The following is a 26291-nucleotide window of genomic DNA, read 5'->3' as shown; positions in this document are numbered from 1 at the left end:
ACTAAAAACTTCTATCGGTATACAATTCCATATGGGTTTATAACTTTCCACGCAAAGCAAGACCTACTTTATGCCACCCGTGCTTTCAGGCGAAACGAAGTCTATGGTTACACAGTTTTACATGGGTTTGTAACTTTCTACGCAAAGCAAGATTTATCCCATGGAACTCGTGCTTCCAGGGCGAAACGAGATCTACTGTTGCACAGTTCCATATGGGTTTGTAAGTTTCCATGGAAAAAGATTTTTCGAAAATTTTCAGAAAATTTGCAGAAGAGTATTAAAATTACGAAATTTTAACTTGTTATATCTTTTAAATGCTGTCCCTCACTTAATTCTTGCGGGGAATTATTCGGAACAACTCCTCGAACAATATATGTAAGTAGTAAGAAAACCGGAGAGGTGTAACCTTTTATGCAGTTTTACTTAAGTTTAAATTATTATTGCATTGTCTATACAATATTGTACAATATTATTAACTTTCTAGAGGGACTATAGCATAACGCTTGAGAGTGAATAATTCGATGACGCGAGTTTTATATAAATGACAAATAAACTAGAAACGGATAAACAAAAAATAAAGTATTTAGTAATTACATTTGGATTAAATTATTTTTACCTTTAATCGACGAGTATTTGTATTCCTTTGTGGGGGTTCATTTTATAAATGACAGCTTCAAAATTTCAAAAAAAAGAACCTCTCATTTTTTAAATGGAACGGGATACAATATTTTTATATTCGGATAGCTCTCATCAAAATTAATAATATTTACTTGACATTTTTTCATTCTGCACTGTTAAAACTTTATGGAAAAATTTAATTTGATTTTCTGAATACATTTAAAGATCATAGAGACATATTTTAAGTTACTTCAACTTTCTTTACTACATATTCGACATTGAGAAAGTAATTTCTTACAATCAACAAACACTTCATTCGAATAACTGAAGAAAGATATTGTCAGTATTATGGAATTATTTTATTAAATGTTTAAAGTGGTGTCCACAAACTTCTAAGCATGTATTAAGGCGTTTGCGAATATTGTTTTGGATATAAGATGATGGCTATTGCTACGACAACAAAAGAAGATATGAAAATAAGAATATGCACTGGTTATAAATCGATTACTCCATTAATGTTATTAGATGTTCAAAAGAATATTCGCAAACATATTAATATCTGTTTAGAAGTTCGTGGATATCATTTTGAACATTTTATAAAATGATTCCATAATACTGACAATTTATATATTTCTCTAGTTACTCTAATCAATCGTAAATTTGTTGATATTTTGTAAGAAATTACTTTCTTAATGCCAAACATGTTTGTAAACATAGTTTGTAAACATAGTTGAAGTAACTTGGAATACGTCTCTAAATTATCCAGAAAATCAAATTGAATTTTTCTATATCTCTCCAACAGTGCAAAATAAAAAAAATGTTTCAAGTAAATGTTGTTAATTTTGATGAAAACTATCCAAATATTAAAAAATTAGGTAAACTTTGAGAAAAGAGGACTCACCTCCTAGGATCTTGACCTTGACATATGTTGTCAAAGTCACTGTCCTGAGTAACCTCCAAAAAGTTTTAACCGTCGGTCCTTGTTTATTAAAAAGTTATACACAAAAAAAGTTTTATGAATTATACGTAGAAATTTATTTAAACATAATATAAACAATATAACAAAACTTAATTATTATTTATTGGATATAATTGTTTCATAATATCAAAAAAAAAACATCAATTCACTTATCAAAAGAATATAGTCTTTTAAGTAAAAATTCAGAAATATAATGTTGTAGTGATCTTTTTTTGTACTAATTTGCTGTACGAGTAAATATAGTTATAAACACAAAATCACATACACACACACATACACACATACACATATAGACTCACACACATACACACACGGGGAGGTGCAAGGGGGGCTGTCCCGCATCTGCCCCGTCCACCTCGCTTCGTGTGGAAAGTTGCAAACCCATGTGAACTTTGCTTTGTTTTGTAACGTACATGCGAAGCGAGATGGACGAGGTGGGTGCGGGAGGGGGGCCAAAGCCCCCCCTTGCACCCCCCCCCGTGTGTGTGTGTGTGTGTGTGTGTGTGTGTGTGTGTGTATGTGTGTGTTATGAAAATATTGAAAGTATATATCAAGATAAAACAACAAATACAATAATTATGGCATTTCGAAATAAAACATTTTTTGTTTATAACTTTCTAACAAACGAGCAACAGCTAAAACCTTTTAAACGTTACTCAGGACAATGACCTTGACAACATATGTCAAGGTCAAGATCAAGGTCAGGAGATGGGTCCCCTTTTCTCAAGGTTTACCGTTTCAAGTAAATGTTAATTAATTTTGATGAAAGCTATCCGAATATAAAACAATTGTACCTTGTCCATTTAAAAAATGAAAGGTTCCCTTTTTTGCCTTCCTAAGAGCTTCTCATAAAATTTTTTTTACACACCAAGTAGTCAGCTCCTGTGTGCCATTTAATGTAAAAAAATTCAACTTCAGATCTTCAATAATTTCGGACAAAATATTTTGTAACAGATTATTTCGTCCACGTTGTACACATATACACTGCGTAAAACAACCAGAAGAACACTTGAATTTTCTTAAAAAATAGATAAAATTCAATCAGCTCTAACTTCGTTAAAAATGAACGAAATTTAAGTTATAAAGAGTTATAAAAAAGCTTGAAAAATCTACTTTCGAAAGCTCACCATTATTTTTATGTTTCTATGAGTTTGGTGTATACATATATACAAGGTGATTCAAAACAACCGTTTGTCTTTGAAATGTATTCCTAAATGAATTCTGAGACGATTTTTCCTTTGGCAAAATTTTAAGCTTAAATTTCAAGCTATCAAAGAAAATAGGTAGCGAATTACGGCACGCGTACGGGCGCACAGTGGATCGAAGCCTAAGAAATCACGGACATTCATTTAAAAATTTAAATTTTAAAATTTACATTTATGTTTATGAAATCAAATAGTAAATTAATTGTAGATTATTGAAAAAATTTTAATTATCCAAAATATATTCGTGTTTTGTGTATAAATATACCTACTATAAGATAGTATGACGTACTAAATGTGATTAAGGCTTATTTCGCAAATTTTCTAAATTGTTTTTTTAATTTTTTTAGTAATTCAGTGAATATATTTTCTATATTTTGTAACGAGACGTCCCTGTTACTAAGTTTCCGACCGTCCGACCGTCGGAAGTCCGCTGCCCGGCGAACACCGGCCGGGCACAAGCGGAGGCGCAGTGCGCCTTTTTTTTAACGCAAACATAAACACCCGCAACGGGTAAACCTCGGCGTGCCCGAGATTAAGTCCCGCTCGGGCACCGACCGACCGAAGCCGAAAACGCCCGAGCGCGAGACGAGATCTCGAAGCCCGCCGAAGAACCGAGCTCCAGCAGCCGAACCCGAAGACGCCCGACCGAGACGAACCTCGAGCGAAAAGGGGAAGCCATACCGGTATAAAACCCGCACAGCATCCACGCCAGACCAGATCTCCGAATCCAGTTCTCCGAGACGGGTCTCGCCTCAGAGAACATCCCAGCATCCCGAAACGACGCACCCGCGGTGGAGCGTACTCCACCACTGTCGAGAGTTCTCGACACCTTCCACGACTCTTCCTCTATAAATCATAGCAGGGGCGAGCGGGAGTGGAGAGTACTCCGCTTCGGTCGAGCGTTCTCGACAATCAAGATCTGCATCGAACAAAATCACTCAATTGTTTCGACCGTCCAGAAACGGAAGACAAGCAAATCTCGGGGCGGAGAGTGAGTCGCCTCGGACGAGGGTTCTCTAATTTCATTTGTCACACACACATACATCACACTCTGTATATATTGACATCATCTTACAATAAACGACTCTACATTTCAAAATAAAACCGACTCGCCTAGTGTCTCTCCTCCCTTATACGAACCCTGATCCCGGCGAATTATCCGGCTAGCCTTTAATTAACGGGGGGGGGGAGGCTGTTACAAAATCAATATATGCTTTACATCGTGGACATTTAATGTGTCCATAAATAACTTTTCGATCAATAAGATAATCTAATAACTTATTCTTATTCTCAATAAGACTTAAAAATTCGTGTAGTCGCATGTTGAAATTTGTTATGAGACTGTAAAAAGGTGAAACAAATAGCCGTCACAATAAACACGACCGTATAGATATCCCTCAAATAATGTAAACAAAAACTTTTTCCGTGTCGCACACATTAATAGGACTTAAACAAACCTCATTGTTGGTATTATCAGTTTATAAAACCGAAGGAACAGCATGAAAAATATGAAATTTCATTTTGTTATATCTGTTAAACCAACGCCGTCCTCCACTTAATTCTTGCGGGAAATTACTCGGAACACCCTCCCCCCCCCACAATATATCTAAGTAGCGATAAAATCCGTGAGGTGTAACCTTTTATACAGTTTTACCTAAACATTTAATAAAATGGTTCCATAATACTTCTTAAATCTTAAAGGGAAAACACTTTCTACTTTATTCTTATTGTATCTTAGGCAAAGAAGATTTAATAATGACGACGACATTAAAGAATAATGATATATTTGAATTTTTAAAACATTCAGATCTTGGCTTCAATTATTAAGATCAATTATTTCATTTTGTCGTAACAAAATGTAATCTTAAATTATCAAAAGAGAATGAAAGTAAACTCAAGGAATGTTTGCGCTTATATTGTGTAAATATATCTAAACGATGGCAAAAATGTAATAGAACACTCCGGACATTTATTCAAAAAAACAACGCATGGCTTAACGAAGAATTTAAAATTCCTGAAAAATAAAAATCAAATGAGTCATCTATAAAAGCTCCATTAATTAATAATTCTAAATTTTCTATCAACGCTTCGACTAAACGGAAAGCTTTCAGTGATGTATCTGAAAGACATAAACGAAGACTTACAGAAAATTTGCGAGAAGAATATACCTCAGACATTTTATTGTTTACAGCGAAACAAAAACTGTTAAGTGAAGGATTTATTGATTCAGCAATGATAATAGATCATTTAATAAAAAATCCAAATAATGCTGAGCGAATTAGAACCTTTTGCAAAAATAAAATCCAAGTATCTGTATTTTCCAAAGAAAAGAGTTTAGCTATATTTTTCAACTTAGGTCTTTCAAAATCTCAATACATTTACTTGAGAGAAAACTGCATCAAAAATGGAACAAACCAATGGCAGTCTTATTATCAAATTCAGAAAGCAAAATCCAAGTGTTATCCGCCAAAAGAAAAATTAAAAATAACAGAAACTTTAGCTTCCGTCGAACTGCAAGCAATTTTAGATTTGACAGCTACTAGATTTATTACATTCTGTAAGGATAAATTAGATGATTCATGTACAAATTTGAAATTAATCTGCAAGTGGGGTTTTGATGGAGCTTCAAATCAAAGCATGTATAGACAGAAATTTGATTACGAAACTTCAAAATCGGAGAGTAGTATTTTTATGACAAGTTTTGTTCCAATACAATTAGTAAACGAATATGGAATGAGTATATGGACCAATGAAACACCTTCTTCGACCCGATACTGCCATCCAATCAAATTTGAGTTTTGTAGCGAAACTACAGAAGTTTTAAAAAATAAATATGAAAAAATGGAAAATGAAATAAAATATTTAACTTCGATGCAATGGAAAAATGTAAATATTAGTTATGAAATGTTATTTACGATGATTGACGGTAAAGTTTGTACAGCTCTTTCAAACGAGACATCTTGTGCGGCTTGTCCATTATGCGGTGCAAAGCTCAGTGAAATGAACAAGATAAACAAAGTGCTGACCAAAGATATAAATAAGTCTATGTGCAATTTTGGCCTGTCTACTCTTCATGCAAAAATTCGTTGTATGGAATTTTTGCTTCACGTTTCATACAATTTATCTTTCAAAAAATGGTCAGTACGTGATACTGTTTTTAAAAAAGGACAAGAAATTACAAAAAAAGGATTCAAGAAGATTTTAAGAGAGAGTTAGGATTACTTGTGGATGTTGTGAAGCAAGGCGCAGGGAAGACACACGATGGAAACACGGCTAGACGTTATTTTTCAGAAAGAAATAAAACTGCAAAAATTACTGGTATAAATGAAGAATTAATAAAACGTTTCACTGTAATTCTTCAAGTCATTTCATGTGGCGAAGCTATAAATGCACAAAAATTTGGAAAATATGCATTAGAAACAGCGAAATTATTTGTTGAAAAATACAATTGGTATTACATGCTTGCATCCGTACAACAAACCGTAATACAAACTTAATACCGTGTTACATCCTGTCGGCTCCACGTTTTTCCTCCCACGAAATGAACAATAATCGCCCGACTAATCATAAAAGGGATCGCGCGACGAAAAATATTTTAAAACATTGAAACGATGTCAAAAGAAACGACCGGAAAGGATCGATAGTGAGATCCTCTAAATGAAATCGACAAACACAGCTGCATAATCTTAAGAAAGAAACAAATAACGCCGTTACGCACTGTCGGCTCCACGTCTTTACCTCCTATAAAGATAAAGCAATAATTGCCCGACCAGTCATAAGAGGACCGCGGAACGAAAAATTGTTTTAAACATTGAAATCGATGTTCAAAGAAATGACCGAAAAGGATCGATAGCGAGATCCCCTAAATAAATAATGGATAGAAACAGCTGGATAATCCCAGGAGATAACCAAATGAAGAATCTCCAAATTTCCTAAGAGGCCGTACAGAGTCCACCAATCAGCAACAATCAAAAATAAGGAGGAGAAGGATCTCACCGAACGACAGCTTTTTACACGTCAAAATCTCAAAAATACTCCCGCCCAAATTGTTAACACGCCCTCAAGATTTAATATAAAAAGGGAAGACTTGTGCATTACGAAGACAAAATTAAAATCAGTCGATAGTACAGCATCAGATTCATTCGGCATAGATTTTTCGGTCGTTCGCTGACTCAAGCAATTCGTTTTACACTGCGGGAGTTCCGATTACGTCTTAAAACCTATTAGAGTCAGTGCTCAACAAAGACCATCCGCCGAGTAAGACCACAATTGGAGCCACAACTACACCAGCAGCTAAAACGCAACCAATCTGCCTAAGTAGTAAGTTTAATTTCCTTCTCTTTTGTTTTTTTTTCTCTCATCGTCTCCTTTCTCCTTTATTCAACCCTGTTCTTTTACTAAGTATGCCTAAAATCGCGCCGACCCGCCGATTCTCGCGAGCCAACCGAGACCATAGATCGGACAACACGACCGTGTGCGAAATCGCGCCGTAACACATATTACATTTTCGTAAATCTTTATTATTTTTTTTTCTTATTATAAACTATTGTAACAAATACCAACCGGAATAAAATCTTTAAAATCGCACTCCTTCCCCCTCTTTTCTGGTTGATGACCTCCGTACTTATGTAACACCCGTGATCCACACACACAAACACACACACACTCATACAAATAATTTTAAAGCCGATATTAATAAGATCATATGGTATAAAATGGTAAGAATTAATTGAATAAATGTTAATCTAAAAATTAAAATGATCGGTAAACTTATTTAACTCCCTCACTCCCTCCACGCAAAAGATCACACAAGGTCCCGTCCCGCGTAAAAGAGATTCGATTCTCTTACCAAAAAGGGACCACCGAGAGAGCGTTCGCATAACAGAGTAATAACGACACCCGTCGTTTTACCTGTTTGCTAACCTGCAGCTCGCTCGACTGAGTCACTCGTCGATAAGACTTTTGACATCGGAACAGTTCTTGTTACGCCCTTCCTCTGACCCATCCTCTCTACGGGCCTGGACGTAACAACCGTAATACAAATAATCCGTAATACAAACTTCTCATTCATGGAGAAGCAATTATTTCTAATTTTATTATTCCTATTGGCAAGCTATCAGAAGAAGCAAGCAAAGCTCGCAATAAGGAATTTAGAAAATATAGAGAAATGCATACACGCTAAATTAATAGAATCGTTACAAACGAAGACATTTTGCATCACCTCTTAGTAACTTCCGATCCATTAATTTCGAGTCTTCGACCAAAATTGGACACAAAAAGAAAATATTATGAGATGTTTCCTGAAACACTACAACTTTTAAAATAATTAATGCTTTTACATACATACAAAACATATAGACACACACAGACACACACATACGCACACACACACACATACACACGGGATGCTTTATCAGACTTTACCTCCACATACTGTATTCTGGATAATGCTAAAAAGGTCTGACATTTTGTAATACAAATATATATATATATATATATGTACACATATATATAACTATAATAAATTATTGTCTCATGATATCATATTTGTATTAATTATTATTAAATTCTTTAATTTGGATTTTTTATAATATATTTTATTATAATATCTTGTTATGTGTGCATCAAACTATTTTCCCTTATTTTCTCTTTATTATGTATTACTTGTACATTTAATATTTTCTTACAACAGAAAACAATGATTGATAAATGATGAAAGAACAATTTTATATTTTTTTAATAATTTTAAAAATTTTTGATAAAATAAAATAGCGATCTTGCAATTTTTTTCTAATTTTGAGTTTAGACTGGAATATCATCCGGAAAATTTCGTGTATTTTGCAAAGCGGCACTTAGCGGCACTTAAATTTTGTTTAAAAATAAAGTGGAACTATTCTTGAATACATTTAAATCATGGAAAATTGTAACACTCTTAAACATTTTTTGGGTAGCTAATAATGTGGACAATCCATCATGTTTCGTCTACAATTGAAAGTGTATATACTTTTAAAGCATATTGATAAAATTGTTGCTAAATTATTTTTAACTCAAAATATATATCAAAATATAGAAAATATATTCACTGAATTACTAAAAAAGTTAAAAAAAACAACTTAAAAAGTTTGCAAAATAAGCCTTAATCACATTTAATACATCATACTATCTTATAGTAGGTATATTTATACACAAAACACGAATATATTTTGGATAATTAAAATTTTTTCAATAATCTACTATTACAATAATCTAATATATACAATTAATTTACTATTTGATTTCATAAACATAAATGTAAATTTTAAAATTTAAATTTTTAGATGAATGTCTGCAATTTCTTAGACTTCGATCCAATGTGGGGCGATAGGCAGGAGCGGCGGAACTCATTATCCGACGCGGGCGATTACGCGAGGCGCTCGCTGTGATCAGCTGTTATCTACACGTGATGTGTGTATGTGTGCATGTGTATGTACACACACACACACACTCTCTCTCTCTCTCTCTCTCTCACTCACTTATTCTTACCTTGTAGAAATGTTTGATGTCTTCTGATGGATAATTGTATACGACTGGAGTAGACTCGCAATGAAACGTTGACACACCGAATAATAAACGAATTTTTTTTCTATTAGAAATTGTATCGACTTTGACGAATACACTCACACACCCAGATGAGAGAATTTGCTTTTAGAATTTACCCTGAGAATCATGGTAACGTGGAACACTATGGTATGAAAGAAATTTTATGAGAATGTTTTTGATTAATATTTGTTTCGATTTAGAATCAGAAATGTTGATTGCCATGAATCAAGCGGACGGTACAAATCGCTGGAGACGTCGGAATTAGACGAGATCGGAATGAGTGAATTTTAAAAGAAAAAACCAGGTTGAGTTTATTTCGACTTATTTGAGTTAACGGTCTTGAGACGACTGATTTTGATGAAAACAAAGACTTTTCAAAAGGCGATCGCTACTGTTGTGTGTGTGAATGAGTGTGTGTGTATACAGATCAGCTGAGATCAACACGTAAAAAGCGTGAGTTCTCATGTCTCGAAAAAGAAAATAAATAAATTTGAATGATCGATCTGTTCGAACAAAGCGTTTTGCCACAGAAGTATTATGACATATAAAATGAAAACACAAATTAATGATAGTGACTAAACATTCCGCCTGCCTTGGCAACTTCATGTTGTCAATTAGAACCAGATTTAATTAACGGATTGAACTTGATATTGTCTTAACTGTCGGTTGTCGCACTGGGAAGAGGACAGAGTTTAACAATAGGTCTTTTGAGAGTCGTGGCGCTTTTTAGAGTCACGACCTGCACTAAGCCATCGGAGCCGGAATGAGTTTCTATGATGCGTGCGAGAGGCCACTTGCTCGGGGGAAAACGCTCGTCTTTTATAAGGACTAATGTGCCTTTTTTGAAGAAGTGCTGCTCGCGATGCCATTTGGTTGAGGTTTGCATGTGTTGTAAATACTCCGTCCATCTTTTCCAGAACGATTCCGTCATTTGGCGGAGGAGTTGTAGACGCGACAGCCGATTCTGAGGCACCTTTTCCAGAGAGGGTTCAGGAACACTCGAGAGCGCTCAGCCGACTAGAATGTGTCCCGGCGTAAGAGCGGTGATGTCTGGAGGGTCATCCAAGAGAGCCGATAGCGGACGCGAGTTTAAGACGGCCTCGCTCTGAATCAGGAGCGCAGCAAGTTCTTCATAATTGAATAAGGTGTGATCGATAATTCGTCGCAGATGGAACTTGACCGATTTCACACCGACCTCCCATTTTCCGCCGAAATGCGGAGCGGAGGGAGAATGAAACTTCCATGTCACTCCGTTGTTAGCTAAAGTATTAGCAATGTGCGCCCTTTCCAAATTCCTTCAAAGATGCCTTGGAGAGCTTGGAGAGTTCGGCGTCTGCTCCGATTAGGTTTGTTCCGCAATCGCTCGTTATCGTTGAGCAGAGTTCTCGGCGTCCAGTAAAGCGTTTATAGGCAGCGATGAAGCCTTCGGTAGAGTAGTCGGTAGCTACTTTAAGATGAATGGCGGAGGTGCTGAAACAGATGAACATGAAGTATTCTTTGTACGTTTTAGCGCCTTGTCCGCGAAACGTCTTGAGACTAAGCAGACCGGCGTAATCCACTCTCGTATGAAAGAACGGCCGGCATAGAGTTACACGTGAGGCGGGAAGTTGTCCCATGAGTTGCTGGTCTGTTGCGGCGCGGTGATGACAGCAAGTTACACAGCGGCGAATTAATGAACGGATCAGCACACGACCGCCGATGATGCAAAATCTTTGTCGAATGGACGAGAGAGTGAGGTGTAGCCCACCATGAAGACTGCATCGATGATGATAGTCGATGATGAGAGTTGTTAGACGGGAGTCGCGCGGCAGAATGAGCGGATGTTTGGTTGAAAAGTCGAGGGCGAGTGATGAAGCCGTCCACGTATTCGTAGAAGCTCGTTGTCGAGAGTCGGGGAGAGCCGTAGGAGCCGACTGGTTGACTTGTTGGTCTGCAACATTCGAATCTCTGATGAAAAGTAGGCTGTGTGAGCCTGACCTATAGGAGTGCAGACTCCAGTTCAGCTGGCATGAGGAAGGCTTCGTGAGGGTGAACGACAACTTGAGTGCGGAACCTGTCGCGAGCACGCAGGAGCCATGCGGTGGTGCATAGAAGAGACGTGAGAGAGGAGTATCTCTCGATGAAATCCCAGAGGTCGGATCCTGTTTTCTCGATGGCAGTAGAGCAGATCGTTGCGCGCTCTTCAAGATCTTCCGTTAGATTGCACGTTGGAGAAGAAGACGGCCACGATGTTGAGTGAGTGCGGAGCCATTGAGGTCCGTTCCACCATAAGTGCTGCTGCTGGAGATGTTGAGTAGAGATTCCTCGAGAGGCTAAGTTTGCTGGATTCTCTTTTCCCGGAATGTGATGCCAGCGAGAGTTTGAGAGTTCCTGGATGAATAACACTCGATTGCGAACGAAATCTTTCCACCAAGAGAAATGACTTTTGATCCATGTGAGAGCAATCGTAGAGTCAGTCCAAAGATGGGTGGAGACTTGCTGAAGATCGAGAACATCACGAAGGCGTAGGATCTGGCGAACGAGAAGAACGGCAGCTGATAGCTCAAGTTGTGGGATCGTCATGCGTTTGAGAGGGGCTACCTTAGCTTTAGCACTGACGAGCGTGACACGAGCGTCATCGAGCTCGCTAAAAACACGAATATAGACGACCGCGGCGAGAGCAGTTTGAGATACATCTGACAATCCGTGAATCTCGCACGCGAGAACGGAGGTGTTGTCCCAAACCAACGAGGAAAATAGAAATTGTATTCACGTTTTCAATCTGATGCTTGAATTGAGACCAACAAAATTGAAGATCGTCGGGAAGTTCTTCGTCCCAGTCAAGTCGGATGGTTCACAGTTCTTGTATAAAGATTTTAGCAATGATGACAATCGGAGCAAGCTACCCGAGTGGGTCAAATATCCGTGCGATAAACGAAAGCATAGGTCGTTTTGTGATGGAACTAGATGTCGGAATTGGTGGTGCTAAGAAAACGAAGATATCCGATTTTTGATCCCATTTTATGCCGAGGGTGTGATGTAGTTCGATCGTTGATTAGAAGCTTCGGTAACAATTCTTGATGTTGACATGGAATATCGGCTAATGTCTGAGTCGTTTGCGATCCACTTTCTGAGAGTAAAGCCGTCCGCCATAAGGACTTGGTTGAGCTGTCGAATTTGTGCCCGTGTTTAAGAGATGTCTGCTGTTCTAGAGAGAATGTTGTCGATGTACGTGTCGCGGCGGAGTATGTCAGCAGCGAGCGCGAGGGAAGCGTCGGATTCAAGAGCGAGCTGTTGCAAGCAGCGTAGCGCGAGATACGGAGCACAGGCGAGACCGTAAGTCATGGTACACAGAGAGTATTCTTGCACGTTTTCTTGTTGAGAATTTCGCCAGAGAATTTTTTGAAGCGGCCAGTTTTCTTCGTGGATGCGAATTTGGCGATATATTTTTTCAATATCGGCAGCAAAGACATGTTGATGACGGCGCCAGCGGAGAAGAATGTCCGTAAGCTCCATTTGAAGTTTGGTCCGATGTCCGAGAGTATCATTCAGTGAGAAGCCGAGGTTTGTTTTTTGAGATCCATTAAATACAACTCTGACTTTGGTTGCTAGTTTTGCGAATAACATCGTGATGCGGCAGAAAGAACTCACGGCGTTGAGAACTGTCAGAAGAGGTGACACGACGCATATGATCGGGTTCACGATATTCACGTAAAAACTCGGTATATGAAACAACATTTATCACGATAAAATAATAATATCTATTACTGTACACGCTATGCATATTATTCTTTTGTTACGATTTAAGTTTTTACCACGCCTTTTTATTTAAAATGAATATTTGAATTTCCCGTTTGAATTACTTGATTGTTATTTGATTGTGACCGTTATTCTCACGAGTTAATCGAAAAAGTGTATATTCAGTTTTGAAAAATATATGTATTTAATAGTATTGCGTCAAACCACAAGAAAAAAGTCGAAATAAAACACACCAAGGACTGGTTGTCAGTAGAGAAAACAACACACATATGTATGTAATGCAAAACTAAACATAAAAGGCACTGACTAGTCATTGTGTCATTCCAAAACACATTATATTTAAAACATATGCATATGGCCTCACAAAAGGATATTATTTAAAGTAAATTGACCAAATTAACAAACAAAGAAGAAAGATTAAGTGAGGTAACAACCAAAAGTTTGTACGATAGATGCTTGTATAGATACACAGCCTGAGCATCCCAGGCCAACTATCAACTTACTGGCAAGACTATGGCACTCCCATACATTAAAACGAGCCAGTTGGTCGCTCCACTCCTCAATGTCAACACATTAAAGGACTGTCCATGATCTCAGTAGGATAAACATGCTCATGCGAATAAGACCCTGACTCCAACAGTTCGCAGGCCTCATATAATAATGCTACCAAAACTATTGCTCTCAATAGTATTGCCACTCTTGCACAAAGAAGCCTGCGCTCTCAACAGGTGTGTGACATCCAAACTAGAACTCCAGCTGGCCACTCAAACCACTGTGCGCCCAGATCCCAGAAGGATCGGACTGCAACGGCCGCCTTGGATCTCACAAGGTTAAGACTGCAATGGCCGCCCTGGATCTCACAAGGCACTGCCAGTAATTTCCAGTCCCGGATTTCACAAAACACTCACAGCTAGTGAGAGGCACCTCCTCTCACTTGTGGACCCAAATGTAATGCCAGGGTCGATAATCCCAATGGATAATTTGTGTTAATGAGTACTGAGAAGAAAAGCTATCGTAATATGACACGTTATCTCAATTGAGTTGCACATACAAAACCCCATACGAGACAGACTCGCGCCCGTCAGAGCGCCGCGCGCAACAACATCTCCACACACCAAGGAGCATTAGAGGGCATGTAGACTAACAGCGCATGAGAGCGCGGGAGAATTGAAACTACAAACACCGCTTACTATGACTAAACAAATAGATACATTTACTTATACAAAAACCTTCTTCCTGAAACATTAATACTTAAGTTTTGAGCCCAAGTAAAATAAAGGCGTTCACATACGCAACGGAACACAAGTCCTCTCACGTAACAATCACAATAATAAAATATGAAATGTTTAATTAATTTTACTATGCAGTTTAGTAAAATTAATCAAACATTTTTTATTTTAATATTTTTAATGTGATAAATATTAATCAGAGAAATTCTCATAAAATTCTTTTCATGTCATATTGTCGCACAATTACCATGATTTTCAAGGTAAATTCTAAGAGAAAACTCTCTCAGACTTGATCGAAAATTATTTATTAATCACAACACTCAATCACAATTACCGATTAATTATTGAAAATTACTTTAAAAACGCGTTAAATGCAAAGAAAGCGCATTATTTATTGCGGACGACAATAGTCTATGACAACAGACTGTGGCGACACCGACGCCGACGCGACGCAATGCGATGATACAATCACGCGGCGTTGCCGAACGTGATTGATGCGAGATCCACGAGATGCTATGTCTTGCGATTAATCGAAGCATTTGCATTGTATGTGAATGCGCTAATTTAGAAAATAATAATTTAATATTATACGCGCGTTTCGCCTTTTTTTCTTAAGGGGATGCTGGACCGTTCTTTTTTACCGACAGATCGATTATTTTACTTCTGCACCGAAATATTTTTATTAGTTACATAGAATGAAAAATCCTTTTCTACGATTAAAATACGTATAGAAACATACGACGAGGTAATCGATTTGTAAGTAAAAGACGAAAATTTAAAAAACAGAGTTGTAATTTAGTTGCCGCATGTCGCCATAGGCAGCGCTACAATCTGTTTCACTTTCGTGCTTCGATCTCGAACGCGTAAAAATGCAAATTTTTGTGAACCGAAATTAGCTTTATTATACTATGAAACGCATTTTTAAAAATTTATTTACAATCTTTCATGCAATTCCTTCCACGGGGTAGTCATACTTTGTACATACAGCTGCTAAACTTTTAAAATAATAATATTATGAGACGCCAAGAGCTGACAACAGAGCGATATATATATATATATAATTTCAATTTTTTTAATTCTAAAAAAACGTCAAATTACATTGCAAAAATATATACAAGACAAATCCATATAACTACAGAAAGGAAAAAAAGCGAGAAAGAAAAACGAGCATAAATAAATGCGAGAGGAACACGTGTACACACACATATAAATGTAGTTTCGTACTTTTTTCTCTCGATTATACGTTTCATTTGCTTTTTCTAATTACTCGCTACTACCTTATTGTCAATTTCATTTTTCTTTTGCCCTTACTTATATGCTTTCTTCTGCTCTCTCTCTTTCTCTCTCTCTCTCTCTCTCTCTCTCTCTCTCTCTCTCTCTTTCTCTCCTCCCCTCTCTCTCTCTCCCTTTCTTTTACGCACGTACTCCACCATACACACATCGCGTAGCAATCAGCTGATCGCAACGTCCGACGGCAATCCGGAACAACTTTTGGTTAGATATTAAAATAACGTTATTTTAAGGAACATGTATGTCTTGACGTAATTTTAATTGTAAAACATTTTCTTCTTTACAAAAATTTTATTTAAAGCATAATTTTATGTTATAAGATAAAATAGTTAGCGATTCATGCAGTGGTAATCACCCGTCGGAAGGTCAGCTGCGCTCGCGCTCGCGACGCGCCGCACCGCTCTTGCCTGTCTTCTTTACTCGATGCGTGATTTACTAACTATTTTTGCTTATAACTTAAAAACTACGCTTCAAATCAAAATTTGGTAAAGAAAAAATTGTCTTAGAATTGTGTCAGGAATACGTCATTTTGCGGGCAGAAGGTTGTTTTAGAACACCGTATATACAGAGTGTACAAAAAGGACCGGGACGGTACAATATCTCGAAGAAATGGGGTATTAGAAAAAAATGTTTCAGACAAAAGTTGTATAGTTTCGAGGAGGCCATAAAATGGTACCATTGGTTTGACCTTGGATAGTTATTTGAAGGTCACATGAAGATCATGTTTAATTTTTTTTAAATGGGATACCCTATATATTATTGCATATTCTTGCAGCTTACCTCGAGAGCTTTCCAAAACACTATAATCAAATGTTTTTTCGTGAAGTATTTTTCGAGTTATGAGGTTTGAAAGTTCCAATATTTTGACAACAAATACAAAATATCTCGTAAAATATTAATTTTTCGATTTTTTAAAAGAAACAACAATGTATTTTTTTATGATTATTATGTGCTAAAAAGTATTAAAATACGATAATTAAAAAATTAATATTTTACGAGATATTTCGTATTTGATGTCAAAATATTGGAACTTTCAAGTCTCATAACTCGAAAAATACTTAATAAAAAAATATTTTATTATAGTGTTTTGGAAAGTTGTCGAGGTAAGCTACAAGAATGTATAATAAAAAATAGTAAGTTCCATTTAAGAAATTAAAGGTGACCTTCACGTGACCTTTAAATGACTATCCAAGGTCAAACCAATGGTGCTATTTTATGGCCCTCTCAAAACTATACAACTTTTGTCTAAAATATTTTTTTCTAATACCTCATTCCTTCGAGATATTGTACCATCTCGATACTTTTTGTACACTCTGTATATACAAAGTGTTCGGTAATAATCCAGTAGTAAGTCCCCCTCTCTCTAGAGTTGATAGTGCAAGTCAAACTGAATATAAAAGTCCTCTACCATTTTGCGATTTTTGCAATAATTATGAAAATATTAATTAAAAACGTTCAGCGTATGTTGAGCACTATATGCGGCACACGCTCAAACACTGAGCGTTTTTAATTGGTAGAGGACTTTTATGTTCAGTTTGACTTACTTTATCAGCTCTAGAGAAGTGGAGCGATTATTACCGGCCATTTTGTATATATATATATATATATATATATATATATAGGCCCGCGACGAAGCAGTGAGAGGAGCGCTTCGCTATGACAACCGAAAGAATTACACACATAATGCCGCTCGCACACATAAAGCGCTCCCAGTATCAAGTGACAGTGGAAAGCGTCTTCGCGCCGCGAGCTTCTCGCGGCACTTTATTGGCTGATCTTTTACAATTAATATTTTCTTAAATATTGAGAAAATCGCAAAATGATACAGGACTTTTCTGTTCAGAATAACACTCTCTACCTTCCCTTAAAGGGTGTTGCGCGAATTTTCGGACACCCTGTATAGACTGTATGTAAAAGATACTGTGTCTAATTGGGCTGTGTCTAAATAAATGCGCAATGAATTGTATCCAATTGCCCAAATGCAATTGAACACAATATTCATCGTTTGTGCATCGTTTATTGTGTCCAACTGTACGTTGTCCAAGTGAACTCTTGCATTCTGATAGTTATCATGCGAGATCGGAACATATAAATATTTTATACTCAGTATAAATTCGTAAAAGAAAATATCTCAAGTAAAATAATTAACTGAGAAACAAATAATTAACACTTATTATAATGTATACATTAACACTTAATGTATACAGTAATACTTATTACAAATAGCAAGGCACTTAATGTAGATGTTTAAAATGCGGATCGTATTAGATAATTAGCGCAAAAATTATGTAAATCATTCAGGAATAATAATGAAAATATAAATATTTAATTTGACATGTATGCAAAAAATTTTTTTTTGTTTCTTATATTTAAATATGAAAAAAAGGAGTTTAGAGCTTTAAAAAGATTCTAAAGTTGTAAAAAACTCATTAAAATGAAGACTGTATGTTTAAAACACTTCACTGATATAATGAATGTATTCTCATGTTTTTCTATCATCACTTGACTTACCGTCAAAATTTGATAACCAAGAATGCACACCAGGGAAGTAGCTCCAAAAAGATGAGCCAGCAGTGTTATGCTAAATGCTTTTTCTATTAATTTCCCCATTCTGAAAAATTTCATGTCATGTAGACACTAAAATTAACAATTCAGCAAAAGTTGCGAAAAAATTAAATCATCGATCACTTTGATTTTCAGATATGTATATTATAGTAGATAGAATTATAAATTAAGTGTACTTTGAATCACATTGAACTCTTCTTCTGAGGTACAGTTTCTGAGATACAACACGTTAAAGTATTGGATTTTTATTCCTTTAATTTGCAATTATACTCAGTTTTATTACACACATTTATATTTGTTAGACTATACGTAAATCACTTTCAGGCTAATTGGAAGTGATGGGTGTACTTCCGAAAAGCCCACAACTCAAATTTTTTTAAAATTACGTATACTTATGTATTTTGACGTGCTGATTACGAATATGATAGTGAAAATTGCCGCAAGTTTCATTTTCATGGTGGAAACCATAAAAAATCGTCGAAAATTGACGTTTTTAGAGTTTATTTTATCAAATAGTGAAAAAAATTCAAAAAATGTTTTAAACAAAAGTTGTAGATCTCTTCGAAATATGCATTTTATGTCGTATTCATTTTTACCGTACGATAGTTTTCGAGAAAATTACAGTTAAAGATATATCTCAAACTAATTGCTGTGTAGGTGAAAAAATGTATACACGGATGCAGTGGGTTCTGCCCTGCTGTGAGAGGCTTCGCCCCGCCTCCATGCCCTCCCACATAAAAAGTATAACAAAACTTGAGAGTGTGGAAACTACAAAAGCTGACAGTACTGCATAGAAGTCCCAATATATGACCTCGCTTTGCGTGGAAAGTTGCAAACCCATGTGGAATCGTATATATATTCGAAGAAATCTACAACTTTTGTTTAAAACATTTTTTTAATTTTCTACTATTTGATAAAATAAACCCAAAAAACGTCAATTTTTGGCCTTTTATGGTTTTCACCATGAAAGTGAAAGTTGCGCCAATTTTCACTATTATATTCATAATCAGCATGTCAAAATACGTAAGTACACGTAGTTTCAAACAAATCGGCGTTGTGGATTTTTCGGAAGTTTATCCGAAGTAATTAAGATTAGAAAAGAATTAAAAGCTTAATTGGAATTTGTAAACTCTAATCCCGGCCAGTGCTCGATAATTCGATCTCCTTCACGCTATGCGACGCGCACAGTGGAAAACATTGTGCGTGATGGACGCAGCGTGTGCGTAATAGAGAAGGTCCATAACGTGCGCGATGAGGTGCCGAATCTTAGAACCAAGGCAGTTAAACGGCCCGGAGACTCATAGTAACAGCGCGCCGTTCCAAAGTGTTTTTAATATAAAACTTTTTTATGAAATATTTTTTGTTATCTCGAATAATTTTATTTGACATCTTGAATAATTTAATATATATTTATAAAGGATGGTTTTATCCCTTGATATCGTTTTTGAGAAACAAGTGAAACTTCTAAATTCATCTGAGAGCGTCCCACGTTCGTAATGGCCACCGTTAAATTTTATCATATTGAAATTGGCCACGTTCAGAATGACCACGTTCGGAGTGGACACAAGAAATACTGCATGAAGTTTGTTTTGTCCACATTCGAAACGGCCTCAAAAAATATTGCACGAAGTTTGATTTGCTCACGTTCAAAATAGACACGTTCGATTTGATTACGTTCGAAATGAGCGTTCAAATGTGAGCAAAACAAACTTGTCTACTCTGAACGTAAGCAAAACAAACGTGTCCATTCTGAACGTGCACAAAACGAACGTGGCCATTCTGAACGTGTCCACTTTGAACGTGGGCATTCCGAACGTGGTCAATTCCAACGTGATCAAATTTAACAGTGGCCATTCCGAAACGTGGACAAATTATATTCACTCAATTAATCTATTTGTCTCCCCTATATGTGTGTAAAGTTGCATTAAAATTAGAATTTTCGAGTTCAAGAAATTCCTTTATAAGTATTGAATGAGAAAATAAAGAAACAAATAAGAGCCGAAGCGCTGGAAGCAGATGTAATAAGAAAATTTAATGTATTAAACTTTAGATATTAAGGATAAATATTGTAAGATATTTTAGCGAACACCAGGTTTACAGAACTGTTCCCACAGCGACAGGTTGACGTATTATGTAACAGCGGATTGCATGCGCAACTTGGGTGTTTCGAAGTTTTCAGGAGGTTGATCGTTCCAGTTCCTAATCGATATCGACTCGTCTATCAAATGCGATCCAAGTAACAAAAATAACATATATTTTTAATCATCCTGACCGCATAACGGACTTAATTTTTAATCGTAGATCACGCTATTCTCTCATTGTAATAAAGGTGCCGTGCTGTGCTGTGCTGTGGTTCATTAAATATTGTTACGTCGTCCCGACTACACGATTCCTTCCTTCCGCGGAGTTCCAAGATTAACCACCTATAAAATGACAATCATTAAGACATCCTGACTCGACGACTCCTGCGGAGTCGCAATAATTACTGAACGCGCAATAAAAATTTATTATCACATAAAAAAACAGAAAAAAGGCAGACTCTAATCTATTGGAAAATACAATAACATATCTAATACCAAGTCTTCCCACAGACAAAAATCACCTTCTGAATAATAAAAACGATAACAAGTTTTCGAACAACTGAAGCACTGAAAAACAAAAAATAGGTTTCTGACAATATTCAAAAACGATAAAACTCTCAGCAGAGTGTTATAGCACCAGAAAAGGCTATATAATTAATAAATAAATATATATATATATATATATATATACACATATATAATTATAAGGAAAGCGACTCGAATTGATGCAGGAATGCATCGCGACCAAAGCGATAATTGCGCGAGCCGCTGACGCAGCGAGCCACGCGCGCTCGAAACCGAGCGCGAACACGAGACCGGAAAGCGCTCTCGGAGACGCACCGGAAAGGTGTCGCTGAATTGCAAAAAATACAAGCGAGGAAATTCAGCTTTGAACTTCCTCGCCTGCACTAAAACGCGAACTCGCAAATTCAGCAACATAACCATATTTGGTCATGTTGCTAAGGGATCCCCTCCGAAAACCCATGCAGTTCGGAGGGAAGAACAGCACCCGCCGCGATGAAGCGACGGGCAGTCGTTGATTAGATCCTAACGAGTAATCGTCACGGGCAGTCATTAAATAGATCGAGAGATACATAATTACACGGACAGTCGCGAATAAGAGAGCCACGCGCGCCTAAGGAGACAGATATGACGGTATAAATACGAGATACCGCTCTCCTACTCTAACCGATAGTAAGCGCGAGTGTAATAACGTACACAGGGCGTCATTAATGCCTGCTCACTGAATTTGGTCATATATCGAGATATATTTGACAAGTCTCTAAATGTTCACGCATTATTTTGTTGGTTATTAGAAAATTGACCACGTTGTCTCAAAGGATCTAACGAGTAGCTCACGTTTCGACCGAATATATTAATATATTAATAACATTAATATATTAGTAAATATAAATAATATACATTATAATATAATATTTTATTACATAATAATAAAATATTGATTAATTATGATTAAATAATAAAATAAAATAATTTAATAAAAAATTTTATATAACAGAGGCCAAATTATTGGATTGCATCAAGCTGGACACAATGCTTCTGAAATTGCGCGAATTATGGACATCGATCGGAGAACAGTCTTATTATGGATAAGAAAGTATGAAGAAGGTGGTATAAATAATTTAAAAAATCACCGAAAAAATAACGCTCGTCCACAAAAAGCAACACTGTAACAAAATGCAGAAATTATTCGAACAATCGATCAAAATCCATTTAATGCAGCCGATACAGTATTACGTAACATGGATTTAAATATTTCTGCAAGCACAGTAAGGCGCCGGCAGTTGCCTCCAACGGCAACTGCCCGCTGTATTGCCGGCATCCCGGCACAATCCCGTAAAATCCTTTGCCCCCTCCCGGAGGCACAACAAATTTGGTGGCAGCGGTGGGATCCTGGGAAAATCCCTGGTGGATCTTTGAGAATTGGCACCTCGACCGTCGTGCAAGTCCTGCAATAAAATAAAAGGTGCATAAACAGGCAGGCACATCAGGAAGTTAACAAACACTGACGGACACAAAGAAGCCAAGGAAAAACCACGTGCAGAGCAGACGACTACGGACTACGAGATAAACAGAGCATCGCAGGATTGGAGCAAGGACGTAAACCGCCAAGCCGCTCGACCTACGACAACTCCATCGACGACGCATCGCCGCCGAGCGAAGGACGCAGCGTCAGCGAAACCGAGCGAGCGAATATGCGAGCGATACTACTACTGTAAGTCCGAACTAAATTAATTTTAATTAAATTTGCATGAATGTCGGAAGGAAGAAACGTATCGGAAGGAAGAAACGTATCGAAACCGATAGCAAATAAGTCGTGGCTGTTTAGCGAACAAGCAAATCGAGCTATAAAATATTGCGAATTAAGTCCCGCGAGTGTAGCAGTAGAAGCGCTCCGAGACATACGCGATAGTGTCCGACGCAACCTCGAAACTCGATACTCGAGCGATAGCAACACAGAGCTGCCGAGCAATGTTATAACAGAACGCGAATTTCCGTTTACGAGTTTCGACGCGAGTCTTATTGAAAATAATCCGACTGACCCCACTGACGATTTACACAACACAACTAGACGAACGAGACCATATATTAGTCGAACGCCAAGCCAGGTATCACTCCGGCGAGAATTTTCAATGACATATTACGAGAGCGAGATTTTTGATCCCGAAGAAATCTACGCGCGAGATGGCCGAAGCTCAAAATCCCCGCGCGTCTACTTCCGTAAACGTGTCTAATGACGCGGTAAACGACGAGATCGCACGAATGCGACAAACAATTAATCAACCGATACAACCGCGAGAAGAATTGACAAACGACTCTACATCCGCAATGCTAAGAGAAATGCGCTACGCAATACAATTCTTATCGGAACAAGTAGCTCAACTACAGCAACGCGATCAAAATATAAGCCGCCGAGAACTTTCCGAAAGCATATATTACGGACGGACCAATCGCGACATTAGAAACCGACGTAGCCTAGCACCAAATTTCCTGACGTTAAAGGAAGCGAGACAAATGATTCCGAAATTTGACGGAATGTCGCGACACAAGTTACAAGGTTTCTTAAATTCATGCACATACGCGATACAAAATACCAATCCGGCAGACAAAGAATCTCTTATGCAGGCGATATTATATACAAAGTTACGCGGAAGAGCGCGACAAGATTTTGAAACGCGCGATATACGCACTTTCGATGAATTTCGGGCGCAACTTGAAGCATGTTATCAGACGAAACGAAGCACGATACACTTGCAAATCGAGTTTAATTCGTTAAAACAAAAAACAAGCTAAACCGCCTACGCGTTTGGACAGCGTGTCGATCTAGTAGCTATGAAATTATATGATTCTATGACCGAAGGAAAAGAGCATACTCTAGAACAAAAACGTACGATGCAGCAAACTATCAGAGACCAAGCGTTAATTAATTATCTAATCGGACTATGCGACGACTTGAAAGTACTCGTACGGTCATAACGCTTCTCGATATTGCAAGAGGTGATAAACGGCGCGAACTCGGAAGAAAAACTTATCAAGCCGATGGGAGAACAAACAGTTATCAAAATAAAAATAAACTCGACTCGATTTACTCGCGACCGCCTCGAGATACTAATGCGACCTGTTTTAAATGCGGCAAGACCGGACATTATGGACGGGATTGTCGAACGAGCAGATACGCTCTACCGAAACCCGAAAAACCACGCGTCAATGTAGTGGAAAAATTTTGCAAATACTGTAAAAAGCGCGGACATAATCGTGACGAGTGTTGGTCTTTAAACGGCTGACCACAAGGAAAACCACAGGATCGGAAAAACCCGAGTAACACGAATAAATCGAACGATATTCAGAATAATTCAAAGAGAACGCGTTATAAGACACGAGGAAAGAGTTTCGACTCCGATCGTAGTAACGACGAAGAAGAGAGAAGCGATAGCAAGACCAAGCGCGCGTTGGAATATCAGGTGACACACGTACGACAGACGCGAGATAAACAGGGACTCGACGTCGTAACGATGTCCATACGCGAAACGAAGACAGAGCGCATAAACATGCTATACGATTTCGGTGCGATCATATCGTTAATAAAAGTAAAGCATTTAAAAGGAGAAACATTGATATACAATAAAAAATTAGCGTTAATAGGAATAACCGGACACAAAATATATACAATAGGGAAGATGCATGCAACAATTAATCTAACAGGACAAGACATTAAACATGCAATTTACGTAGTAAAAGACGACTTCCCCATGGAATACGACGGGATACTAGGAATCGATTTCCTAAAGAAGTAAAAGGTATCCTGCGATTACAAAAATAAAGAGTTAAAAATCGGTACGGATGTACTCAAGATGCGACCATATAATAAAATTATTTTGAAACCGCGCAGTGAAACGATCGTGCAAGCCGCGACTAATCGAAACGAAACGGGAATAGTACGAGCGAGAGAAACCACCCCTGGAATATATATAGGAAGATGTCTGGTAGAACCGAAAAACTTTCTCTGCTCAATCAGCGTTATCAACACAACAGACGAGACTATTGAGATACGTACACCTGTTGTAATTATAGACGACATTGATAAAGATAACCCGTACGGTATCTATACAATAGCCGTGGGGACGGACGATAAAAATACCCCACGTAACGAGCGCATCTGACAATTGTTGCGAACACAACATCTCAACTCTGAAGAACGACAGGCACTCTCAAGGATATGTGAATATAGCGACATATTTCACCTGAATGGAGAACCACTGTCGTGCACTGCGACGGTAGCGCACGAGATAAATACGCGCGTAGACGCCTCAACGGTAAATGTAAGGCCGTATCGCCTTCCGGAGAAACATAAGACGGAAGTAAATAAACAAGTGCAACAAATGCTGGAAGACGGAATAATTCGTACCAGCGCGAGTCAATGGAATGCTCCGCTATTAGTAGTAGCAAAAAAGACCAACGTATCAGATAAACCAAAACTTCTAATAATTATAGACTTTCGAAAGCTCAACGACTTGATGATCGACGATTCCTTCCCTCTGCCTAATATTACGGATATACTGGACCAGCTGGGAAACGCAAAGTCCTCCTCATCATTAGATCTAGCGTCTAGATATCATCAAATACCAATGGCCGAAAAGGACAAACCTAAAACTGCTTTTTCAACTCCGTATGGACATTACGAGTTCAACCGAATGCCTTTTGGATTAAAGTAACGGCGCGTTAGAACGATCGCACAGAACATTAACAGAATACCTTTGACATTATATTAATAATGATCAGACTGACTGGGACGAATGGATTCCGTTCGTGATGTTCACCTATAATACTACGCCACATACAGCTACACGCCCTTCGAGTTAGTATACGGGCACCAAGCCAAAATACCGACAGCATTGACGAAACCACCACAACCGACATACAACTATGACGACTACCCGCAAGAGCTAAAAGAAAGACTACGCCCCACGAATCAAGTTGCAAAAGATAATATCACAGAGAAAAAACTGAAATCAAAGGAACACTACGATCGAACCGCGAAGGTAACCAAGTTTAAAATCGGCGATAAGGTACTCATATACGATGAAACGCTACGACGCGGACGATCGAAAAAACTCGAATCCCTACGGATCGGACCGTACACAATAATTGAAAAGCATTCAGATATCAATTATACGGTAAAAAAAGGAAGGAAAAGCACCCGCTTACATGTAAATAAGCTCAAGCTATATATAAAATACTAGTACTTACCTCCTTCAAGGATCCGTGCTCTCCTCCGCCCGGCGAAAAGCCAATTCGACAAACTTCACCTGGTCCTGATACCACTGCAGCTCCAAGCAGAAGGGATGTAGAGAACCCATGGCGGGAACAACAGCCCGCACAAAGCGGGTGCCCGGATCGCTGAACGTAACGCGGGACATAATGCCCTCTGCGACCCGGGAACTCCGAAGAATGGCGCGTCGCACCCGCACTACTGGGTCCACCGGAA

At 37.8% G+C, this 26291-nt stretch overlaps 1 protein-coding gene across 2 annotated transcripts in view; it reads right to left on the bottom strand.

Annotated features, from left to right (window-relative positions):
- Window positions 1-26291, bottom strand: part of LOC140674553 (odorant receptor 4-like) — a 154510-nt gene that overhangs the window by 67684 nt on the left and 60535 nt on the right. For both annotated transcript variants that reach the window (XM_072908164.1, XM_072908165.1), the window contains exon 4: window positions 18150-18249. In XM_072908164.1, the coding sequence (XP_072764265.1) occupies window positions 18150-18249 (100 nt within the window). The remainder of the gene's footprint in view (window positions 1-18149; window positions 18250-26291) is intronic.

The sequence above is a fragment of the Anoplolepis gracilipes genome, chromosome 16 (genome assembly GCF_047496725.1).
Source record: "Anoplolepis gracilipes chromosome 16, ASM4749672v1, whole genome shotgun sequence".
NCBI classification, from domain to species: domain Eukaryota; kingdom Metazoa; phylum Arthropoda; class Insecta; order Hymenoptera; family Formicidae; genus Anoplolepis; species Anoplolepis gracilipes.
Note: the sequence above shows the minus strand (reverse complement) of the source record. Positions and strands in the feature narration are given on the sequence as shown.